Source organism: Mus caroli, chromosome 11 (genome assembly GCF_900094665.2).
Source record: "Mus caroli chromosome 11, CAROLI_EIJ_v1.1, whole genome shotgun sequence".
In the NCBI taxonomy this organism is placed as follows: Eukaryota; Metazoa; Chordata; class Mammalia; order Rodentia; family Muridae; genus Mus; species Mus caroli.
Window position 1 is genome coordinate 64,739,318 of NC_034580.1, and position 9,888 is coordinate 64,749,205.

Here is a 9,888-nt window from a genome sequence, read left to right on the forward strand (position 1 = left end):
TCAGGTTCACTGCTGATGTCCGATCGGTGCTGAGCCGAAACCTTCACCAACATAGGCTCTGGTGACAGCTGCTCCCCCTCCACCTGACTTGGGGTGGAGGGGAAAGGGAGGGAGAGTTCTTGGGACGCCGTCTGTTGCCCTGTCCAATGTGAGGACTGCCTGGGCAGAGTCTGCCCCTCCCACCCCTCTGCCCTGGGAGCCCTACACTCCACTATGGAGTCTGGATGGACACATGGGCCAGACCGTGAAGCAGCCTCACTCTGGGTTCACACTCCGTGGAAATGCCAGACTGGGACAGGCGAAGGCCTAGAGGAGCCGAAACAGTCTGGTGAAGAGGCAGGACTGGCCAGAGTGACAGACATATCCCAGAGGCTCAAAAGAAGCCAATTCAACTTTGTTGTGATTTGATTTTTTTAAAAACTCTTATACAAAACTGATCTAATTCTTCACTCCTGCTCCAAGGGCTGGGCTGTGGGTGGGGACTGGGGTTTCGGGCCACTGGATCCTCCTCAGACTTGTCCCCCCCTTACTTTTCCTCATTTTTTTTCTTTCCCCAATCCCCCATACCTGTAATCGGCTCCTTTCTTCTTTCCTCTTTTAAACCATGCATTATAACTTTGAAACCAAAGCTGCCCTAGACCCTTCTCTGATGTTTTTGGAAATGGAGGGAACTTTGTTGACATCTGCTCTGTCCTTGAAGCAGAGGGGGAAGATGCTGTTTGGAGTTGGGGGAAGTGGGATTTAGCACAGGGATAAAGTAGCTTATGTTTAGTGTTCGGAAGGAAAAGCCCCACTGACTGGGTGGAGTCCCTGATGGACAGTGGAGGAGCAACGTTAAAGTAGGATATAGAAGGCTAAAGAGGGAAAACTCTAGAACCCTGGAAGGGCATACGGCTGGAGAAAGGCTGGGCTTGTCTGGGAAGTTGACGTGGACAGGCTAAGAGGGCGCTGCCTACTAGCTGTTGGCACTCCAGCAGTAACTCGGGGCGGAACCCTCTTTCCTGGCACCTCCTCTCCAGAGCCGGGACTACTTTTCGGCACCGCCACGTGATTCTCCGCCCTTTTCTGAGGTCACATGATTTTATCTACACTCCGAAATGTGTTCCTCCGCTCTGGTGTAGTCCTTATCTTTGAGGCTTTTGCAGTTTCTATTGGTCCACATAAGCCTGAGCCTTGAGCATTCCCTGGGTGTCTGCAAACCTTTTTCCTTTCTGTCTTATGGTGTCCATATCCACAGCTTGGGTACTACTTTGTTTTGGTGTCAACGGCCACCTTCAGCGTAGCAACACGTCTCATGAATACCTAGACTTGTAATTGTCTGCCTTTCCCCAACGTAATTTCCGAGAACTGCAGAACTAAATCTCATGATTGCCACTGTGGTACTAGTTTCATCCTCAACTTAGTACTGTGGGGAAGGGTTTTTCAGTTCACTCGAAACAACAGCAACCTTATCTGCGATGTCATATGCGTAACCCACAAATTGATTCCAAAGCAGTTACGCTGAAGGCGTAAGAGGACCAGGCTGCGGGTTGCGCCAGCAAGCTGAGCTAGTGGCGTATATCAGCAGGCGGGGCCGGTTCGATGGTCGGGGGCGGGGTTGGTGAATAGGGAAGTGGCGCAAATTCGTGGATCGCTCCGCTGAGTCTGTTCGTCGAAGCCGCCTCCGCCGCCGCCCCCTGTCCCGGCCCCCCCCCTGGGTTCCCTCAGCCCAGCTCGGTCCAGCCCGGTTCTCGGGAGAATGAAGTTCGTGTACAAAGAGGAGCATCCGTTCGAGAAGCGCCGCTCTGAGGGCGAGAAAATCCGAAAGAAATACCCAGACCGGGTCCCGGTAAGGACAGTAGTCAGGGCCCAGGCTAGCGTCGCTGACGCTGTCGCCACAGGCTATGCTTGAGTCTGGGAAAGCTGAGGTCGGGCTCTGTCTGTCGTGGGGTTAGAACTCTGTTGTCTCTGGTACCAGAGGTCTCTCACCTGAAGTAGAGCTGGGACTAAGATGTGGACAGGAGAGAGATCAGAGTATTTCTCAGAATGGAGGCCTTAGTGAGCTTGACAACCCAGAGTTTCCATGGCCATCCTCCCAACTAGCTAGATTTAAGGTAGATTTTTGACCTCAACAAGTCATCCTGTATTCTCTGGTGAAAATAGTTATTGTGATGCGCCGTTCTAGGATCAGTTCTCAATATTTAGATAAGAGTGAGGCCAGGAGCTTTGGACCTAATGCTGTGTGTACCATGTATATAAGGATAACTCTTGAGAAATGAGGTTCCAATAGGTTTCAGTAAAAGGGAACATTGTATGTTGAGTTCTTCATCGATATAGCTGCACATTCATTTTTCTCATTCTTACCTTCCTTTTATCAGGTGATAGTGGAAAAAGCCCCCAAAGCTCGGATAGGAGACCTGGACAAAAAGAAATACCTGGTGCCTTCTGATCTTACAGGTGAGGGCTTGACCCGCGGTGCACGTTTCTGTTTGTGGGTGGGCCTGCCAACTCTGTGGGAGGAGGCTTCACCTGGCAGCTGTTCTCTGGAGGCGCCTACCACCTCTGTGACTTCCTTGCATCTCCTGTTTTTGGCAGTTGGTCAATTCTACTTCTTGATCCGGAAGCGAATTCATCTCCGTGCTGAAGATGCCTTGTTTTTCTTTGTCAACAATGTCATTCCACCCACCAGTGCCACGATGGGTCAGCTGTACCAGGTACAGTACCTTGGAAGGAACGGGCTGGCTAACTTTAAAATGTCAATATAGCCCTGCCGTGGGATCTTACTAGCGGTGGGAGTAGGGAGGAGTATGAACTGGTGGAGTTGTTCAGACTGGGACTCTTACTACCTAAGTGAGTCTCTCCCTCCTCCAAGAGTCCCAGATGTCAAAGAATAGATTGAGTTTGAGGAGTGGTTGTTGTTGTTGTTACTTTCTGTTCTTTTTCTTTAGGAGACAGGGCTTCTCTGTGTAATCCTGGCTGCTCTGGAATCCCCTCTGTAGACCAGGCTGGCCTCTAAACTCCTAGAGACCAACTTGTTTCTGCCTTCCTAGGGCTGGGCTTAACAAAAGGTGTGCCCCACCACTGCCCTAAACTTGACACACAGACCAGGCTGACCTCAGACTCCGAGAGCTTCCTGCTTATGCCTCTTGAGTGCTGGTATTAGAGTTGTTATAAGTCCCCTTCCTGAATGGTGACACATACCTTTGGTCCTTTAAATCCAAAGCACAGCTGTTTCTGCATACAGTTTTAATCTGGTCATCCAGGAGTCAGAGGCTGGTGGGTCTCTTTGAGTTTGAGTCTATCCTGATTAGTCAGAGACACTTAGTAGTGATTAGTAGTGAGACCCTGTCTCAAAAAAAAAAAATAGATAAATAAAAATAAATCAATCAAAAACAAACCCCCCTAAATTAAAAACCCTCAAAACCACTGGACGTCGGTCATGATCATGCACAGCTTCAGTCCCAGCACTGTGGGAGGAGAGGAAGGTAGAGGCTTGAGGCAGCAGTATCAAGTTGGAAGTCATTGACTACATAGTGTAGTGAGTTTGAGGTCAGCCTCTTTCTTTCTTTCTTTCTTTCTTTTTTTTTTTTTTTCTTTTGAGACGGTTTCTATGTAAAGCCCTGGCTGTCCTGGCACTCACTTTGTAGACCAGGCTGGCCTTGAACTCAGAAATCTGCCTGTCTCTGCCTCCCAAGTGCTGGGATTAAAGGCGTGCGCTTCCACGCCCGGCTTGTTTTTGTTTTTGTTTTTGTTTGGTTGGTTTGGTTTGGTTTTTTTTGAGACAGAGTCTTTCTGTGTAACAACCCTGGCTGTCCTGGAGCTCACTCTGTAGACCAGGCTAGTTTCTAACTCACAGAGTTCTGCCTGTCTCTGCCTCCAGAGCATTGGGATTGAAGGTGTGCACCACTACCACCCAGTCCAAGTCAGCCTTTCCTACAGGAGAGAGATAAAATAGGAATGATTTCTTTTCTTTTATTCCTTCTGTACTAGGGACCACGTTTAGTGCCTCCTATTGCTTACAGATGATCTGTATCTTCAGATCTATTTTGAGTCAGGTTCTTAAGCTGCCTTGGGAGCCTTTAACTTTCGGTCCTTTCCTGCATCTGAAATTCCCAGGCAATGAATGCTTAAAGTGATTCTTGAGGAATGTATTGGTGGTAAATGGTTTGAGTAACGAGTTTCCTTACCCCCACCCCCCCTTTTTGCACTTACTTCAGGAACACCATGAAGAAGACTTCTTTCTATACATTGCCTACAGTGATGAAAGCGTCTACGGTCTGTGAAGCTGCTGTACCTGAGGTGGGGGGTTCCATTCTATGAAGAGAGGTGGCGCTCCTTCCTTGACATCCAGTTCCTCCTTCAGGCTCAAACACCANCTCCTTTCTTCAGGACCTGCACTTAATGTTTGAGGCTGTCTCTCCAGTCCCTCTCAGCAGGAGGGGTAATGGTAGATACAGCCTCTGTACATCTCTCTCCCCCCTTGGTTACCCTCCATTCCCACTCTGATTTAGACTTCTTGATTGTCGATCTCTGTCACATCCGATGATTGTTTTGGTTTCTATTCCCTTTCTAACTGCCCATTGGGCTCAGAACCCCAATAGTCCCTTCCTTTCACTATCTTCTTTTTGGGGGGTAGGTGGAAGGGATTGACATTGGATGGGGGAGGTAGGAGGCACATCAATAAAAAGGAAACCACCGAGCTGAATTGCCTGTGTCATTCCACCTCCTGGTTTTTTGTTTTTTGAGGAGTGGGAAAGGAGAAGGATTGAGGTATAGATCAGAGAAAAAGAAACGGGTTGTTGATGTTGATAATTTCCTGTTTTTTAGTGAGTGGAATAATGTGAACATTATCTCATGAAACTTCCATTTTATTTATGTGTGTATTGGGGTGCGATGTAAACAGAGAGGTGGTGGTTGATAGTGTGGGGTGGTATGGAGAAAGTTTGAAAGTACCATTTTTAAGTAAGAATATCCAGATGTTACTTTACACTAAAGAAGATATGTTCATGTTAGGGAGGTGGTAAAAGGACTGTTTTTTAATGCTGCCACTGGCAGAGGTTGTGCCAGGGTATGGGATTCTGTAAAGTAGAATTTGAGAGAGGGCAAATACTAGAAGGTGCCATTATTACTAGGAGAACTTCATCTCCCAGCATCCATTTCTTCTTTTGGCCGGAAGTGGGGCGGTTCCCTGAGGGTAAAAAGAAGGTACAAAGTGAGGCAGTATGGTGGCCGAGAGTTATAATCCCTTCTTCGTCTACTTTCTTGGTCCCGCCCAGCCTACACTTCCCGGGAGTCAATGTGCACTCTTCCGCTCTTCTTCCCGCTCCCCGTTGCGTATCTCCCCGCCACTCCCCTGGTAGTGGGGGGAAGTTGTTTATTGCGCCTGCGCCAATCCTTGGCTTCCTGGGAACTGAAGTTCCGGAGGATCTTGCATACCCCTTTCCGCTGCCCCTGCACAGACTACAAATCCCTTGGTGCACTGCGCGACAGTGCGGGCGGGGAGGGGCAGAAGGGAGGGAGGAGAGAGGAGGAGGAGGAGGGAGCAGGCGGCCGGCGGTGCGGGGGGAGGGGGCCCGGTCCGGGAGTGCGGGAGGCTGTGGTGGAGGGAGGTGGCGGTAGCGGACTGGAGTCTCAACCGCGCCAAGGCGGACACTTCGGTGGAGCGAGGCGGTAGAAACACGGAGCACCCAAGGCAGCACCGGGAATCCCGGCTTCGAGGAGGGGGTCGCCGGACCGGGTGGAGGGGAGGGGGCGATGCTGGAAGCCATGGCGGAGCCCAGTCCCGAAGGTAAGCACTCCATAGGCACAGAGGACAGGGAGCGGGGTGAGGATTCAATGGGCAAAGTTGGAGGTCGAGCCCCGGCACCCAGCGGAGGAGTGCGGGAAAGGGGGTCGGGGCCCTGGCTCTTGAGGTGGAAGGGCGATGAGTTGAGATAGCTTGGAGAAAGAGGAGCGGGAGACTGGGTCGGGATAGTTAGACATCAGGCACAGCGTGGAGAGTGGCGGTGCGGGGTCTGAGCGCCGGAGACCCAGCTTCGGGAACTAAGGGCTGAAAAGGCCTCGGACTGCTTGGAGCTCTGAGACAGAGGCTGGGGGAAGCTGCTTGCCCTCCGTAGAGTAGTTGAGGGAGCACGAAGAGGATTGAGTGAGGGGCCCGGTAGTTGGCCGAGGTGGGGGAGTTGGTGGCGGTGGCACTTGAGCACCTCGTAGTTGCCGCCAGAGCTAGCTTGGTGATTGTTAGAGGGGTGGGCAGGTAGTTGTGGAGTGGGGAGAGGGTCTGGGTATTGTCTCCGGTAGAGAGCCCGATACCGAGGGGCAGTTGTGGGGCCGGAGAACTGGGAAGCGAGGCGAGCCCGGTACTTGTAGGGGCGGCGGGGCGAGGTGTGTGTGGGGGGGTTAAGACCGGCAACTTGCGCGGGTGGGGGGTTGGTCGGCCGGGGCAAAGAGCTTCCGAGTTGTGGAGTGTGTATTGGGGGACAGCGTCGTCGTCAGGGGGCCTTCTGTGGAGCGGCTGGAGGGTGACCGGGGGCTAGACTTTAGGGGTCCGTAGCCTAAGGGACTCGCTGAGTCCGGGGGCGGGAGGGGGGCGGCCGGAGAAGCTCGGAACTGGGCCCGGGGGCCCGGCGGGGAGCCCGAAGAGCTCGAGACGGGGAGGGAGGGGCTAAAGCCCCGGATGGGGGCGGAGGGACAGCGAAATTGTGGGGAGCGCGGCCGCGGGGTGGGGTGGGGGGGCCGGAGGGGCTGGCTCCGGGCTGCAGCTCTTCGCCCGTCCCGGACGCGAAGTAGCGTTGGGGAGTGTGAGCCTGTGTGTGTTTGGGGTGGGGGTGAGGGGCGCGCCCGGCCTCGTGTTTCGAGTCGAAGGGGCCCGGAGGGCGGGGAGCAGTTCAGCGTGGTCATCCTGGACCCTGGGGGCGGGCAGGCGGCGTGTGCGGTCTCGGAGGGCCCAGGGCAGTGGAGCGCGGCCGGCTGGGAACTCTGGGCTCCGGGCGCGTGTGAAGGACGGGGGCGGGCGGTGGCCTGGTCTCGCCCCGGGAGCGGTATGGCGGGGTGGGGCGCCAAGAGAGCCGAGTTGACTGGAGAGGCTGGGAGGGGGCGGGGCGCCGGGCCTCGGGGTGGGGGAAGGGGAGCGCTATAGCGAGGCCGGGGAGGGCGCCGCGCCCAGGCTCCGCCCCTTGGGGCGGAAGGGGGAGCAGGGGCGGGTCCGGCACAGCTGGGGGCTGTGGCTGGCTGGGCCAGGCGACCTCACCGTGGATGGGGATTAGGTCGGGAACTCCGAGGTTTAGAGGTAGGATTTTACACGGACTCTTTTCTAGTGCCTTGACTCAGCTTTTATTGATTTCACAGATCCGCCTCCGACTCTTAAACCAGAGACTCAGGTGAGCTGTCCCATACCAGTACACTGAGTGACAATTTAGGGGGCTGTGTTTTGGGGAAGGGCTCCTTTAACAGTCGTGCCTGGCTTCCATACGATCGTGTTTTGTCTTTCCATTTAGCCACCGGAGAAAAGGCGGAGAACCATTGAGGATTTTAACAAATTCTGCAGTTTTGTCTTGGCCTATGCTGGTTACATCCCCCCTAGCAAAGAGGTAAGGAACGGAAAAGTAGCTGAGGTGAGGCACAGTGAATTCCTTTATAGGAAGAACCTACTGTAATATGCAAGACTAAGAAAACCGGAAGCCCTTAGGGCTGTGGTGGGAGAGCTGGCTTGGAGGGATGGAATAACGGCAATGAACGGCAGAAACAAAAATTTGGAGTGTTGCTCAAGACTTTTTAATGGTTTTGAGTGGCTGTTAACAGAAAAGTGTTTCCAGGTAAGCTGTAGGGAGATGAGTGTCCTAGCAAATGAGATACTGAAACAGTTCTGGAAGTAACAGCTGTGGCTTCTGTGTTCTAAAGGTCCCCTGAGGGCTGTGAGGAAGGTAGGTTATAGAGTGCACATCAGATTTGGGGTAGGGATACGTCTAGTTCCTGGTTTTTATGCTGGACATGTGGCAGGGCTGAGCTGTCACTAGACTCTGGCTGACCCTAGTCTCTTCCTCCTTTTAAGGAAAGCGATTGGCCAGCCTCTGGCTCTAGCTCTCCATTGCGAGGTGAGAGTGCAGCAGACAGTGATGGCTGGGACTCGGCCCCGTCGGACCTCCGAACTATCCAGACTTTTGTTAAGAAAGCAAAGTCATCAAAGAGAAGGGCAGTTCAAGCAGGTCCTACCCAGCCAGGACCCCCAAGGTCCACTTTTTCTCGTCTGCAGGCCCCTGACAGTGCTACTCTGCTTGAGAAGATGAAGCTCAAGGACTCTCTTTTTGATCTGGATGGGCCCAAAGTGGCATCTCCACTCTCTCCCACATCGTTGACGCATACCTCCCGGCCCCCTGCTGCTCTTGCCCCAGTGCCGCTGTCCCAGGGGGACCTCTCCCAGCCTCGAAAGAAGGACCGAAAGAATAGAAAGTTGGGACCAGGAGGTGGGGCTGGCTTTGGGGTGCTTCGGAGACCTCGACCGGCTCCTGGGGATGGGGAAAAGCGGTCTCGAATCAAGAAGAGCAAGAAGCGGAAGTTGAAAAAGGCAGATCGGGGAGATAGACTCCCACCTCCCGGCCCTCCTAGGGCTCCTCCCAGTGATACAGACTCTGAAGAGGAGGAGGAAGAGGAAGAAGATGAAGATGATGAGGAAGAGATGACGGTGGGGGGCGGAGTCACAGCCCCTGTGCTCCCAACACCCCCTGAGGCCCCCAGGCCCCCTGTTACAGTGCACTCTGAAGGTGCTCCCCCTACTGACAGTGAAGGCAAGGATGTGGGCAGCACAGAAACAAGCCAAGATGGAGATGCTAGCTCCAGTGAAGGCGAGATGCGGGTCATGGATGAGGACATCATGGTAGAATCAGGTGAGAAGTTGGGCTGCCTGGGGTGGGGAGCCGAGGTGATAGCTTTGGGGGCTCTTAGGAGTTAATGCCTTGAAGCAGAACACTGAAGAGCTTTGTCTTTTCCAGGTGACGACTCCTGGGATCTGATCACGTGTTACTGCAGAAAGCCCTTTGCTGGGCGGCCCATGATCGAGTGCAGCCTCTGTGGGACGTGGATCCACCTCTCCTGTGCTAAGATTAAGAAGACCAATGTTCCCGACTTCTTTTATTGCCAGAAATGCAAGGAACTTCGGCCAGAGGCCCGGCGGTTAGGGGGTCTCCCCAAATCTGGAGAACCCTGACATCACTAAGGCTAGAACTTGTGACATTACTTGGGAACTGAGCCTCAGGGTCCCCAGCCTTCCCTTGGGGTGAGGAGGCTGTCCCCACTTGAGGGCCACAATTCCCAAGGGAGACGTATTTGGAAATGAGTGTCTTCTACTCTGTCCTTCCTGCTCCATGGACTTGAAATTGACCCCATTACAGTTGGGTCGGGGAGGCTGGATCTGTGGACAAAATCTCTGTCCAGTCAACCCTGCACCCTTTTCACTTCCAGGTCCAGGGCTCAAACTGGGATGTAATGGGATAGTTGTCTATAAAACTGTAGTGTAAATACAGCACTCCCTCATGTTTCTTCTCTCTCCCGTTTACTTTCTTCTACACCGGATGTATTTTTAATTTTGGGTTCCCTCATTTGAGCGAGGTTGCTCAGAGGTGGAGCACCAAAGCCTGTGGAGTGAGGAAGGAAAGAAAAAGGTGTCAATTAGCACTCACCTCGTTTTTAATACTGTTCGCCGTCTGTCCGAGCAGCCGGCTGCGTGTTGTAAATAAAGCAGAGTGGGCTCTTGTGTTTTACAGCCCTCCTTGTCCTATTTGGGGAGGGGATCTTTGGGAAACCTGGCGGAAGTCTTGGGTGGAGTTGGGGCTGAAGGCCACTTTTTTTTTTATTTATTATATGTAAGTACACTGTAGCTGTCTTCAGACACTCCAGAAGAGGGAGTCAGACCTCGTT

The 9,888-nt window shown here is 53.1% G+C and overlaps 3 protein-coding genes across 5 annotated transcripts in view; all 3 read left to right on the top strand.

The window, feature by feature from the left end:
- Nucleotides 1–628, top strand: part of Ctdnep1 (CTD nuclear envelope phosphatase 1) — a 9,362-nt gene extending 8,734 nt beyond the window's left edge. The window contains exon 7 of the mRNA XM_021175930.2: nt 5–628. Within this exon, the coding sequence (XP_021031589.1) occupies nt 5–65 (61 nt within the window). The 3' untranslated portion in view covers nt 66–628. The remainder of the gene's footprint in view (nt 1–4) is intronic.
- Nucleotides 629–1,400: 772 nt separating this feature from the next.
- Nucleotides 1,401–4,684, top strand: Gabarap (GABA type A receptor-associated protein). Its single transcript, XM_021176268.2, has 4 exons — nt 1,401–1,828; nt 2,358–2,436; nt 2,575–2,693; nt 4,197–4,684. Exons 1-4 carry the CDS (start codon nt 1,739–1,741, stop codon nt 4,260–4,262), a joined length of 354 nt encoding a protein of 117 aa, XP_021031927.1. The 5' UTR covers nt 1,401–1,738; the 3' UTR covers nt 4,263–4,684.
- A 797-nt stretch (nt 4,685–5,481) lies between these two features.
- Nucleotides 5,482–9,733, top strand: Phf23 (PHD finger protein 23). Of its 3 annotated transcripts, none has more exons than XM_021177990.1 (5): nt 5,482–5,767; nt 7,324–7,355; nt 7,473–7,565; nt 8,027–8,858; nt 8,964–9,733. In XM_021177990.1, exons 1-5 carry the CDS (start codon nt 5,734–5,736, stop codon nt 9,176–9,178), a joined length of 1,206 nt encoding a protein of 401 aa, XP_021033649.1. In that variant the 5' UTR covers nt 5,482–5,733; the 3' UTR covers nt 9,179–9,733. The 3 variants fall into 3 exon arrangements, with proteins under 3 accessions (XP_021033649.1, XP_029340067.1, XP_021033650.1); XM_029484207.1 differs by having other exon boundaries at nt 8,228–8,858; XM_021177991.1 differs by lacking the exon at nt 5,482–5,767 and adding an exon at nt 6,656–6,784.
- The last annotated feature ends 155 nt before the right edge of the window (nt 9,734–9,888 follow it).

What these genes read in the sequence shown, in the direction of transcription:
- Phf23 (XM_021177990.1), top strand. Translation starts at nt 5,734, where the DNA reads ATGCTGGAAGCCATGGCGGAGCCCAGTCCCGAAG. An exon ending in ACATCCCCCCTAGCAAAGAG is followed by an intron (nt 7,566 to 8,026) that starts GTAAGGAACGGA and finishes CCTCCTTTTAAG; the next exon opens with GAAAGCGATTGGCCAGCCTC. An exon ending in GGACATCATGGTAGAATCAG is followed by an intron (nt 8,859 to 8,963) that starts GTGAGAAGTTGG and finishes TGTCTTTTCCAG; the next exon opens with GTGACGACTCCTGGGATCTG.
- Gabarap (XM_021176268.2), top strand. Translation starts at nt 1,739, where the DNA reads ATGAAGTTCGTGTACAAAGAGGAGCATCCGTTCGAGAAGCGCCGCTCT. An exon ending in AATACCCAGACCGGGTCCCG is followed by an intron (nt 1,829 to 2,357) that starts GTAAGGACAGTA and finishes TCCTTTTATCAG; the next exon opens with GTGATAGTGGAAAAAGCCCC. An exon ending in GGTGCCTTCTGATCTTACAG is followed by an intron (nt 2,437 to 2,574) that starts GTGAGGGCTTGA and finishes TGTTTTTGGCAG; the next exon opens with TTGGTCAATTCTACTTCTTG.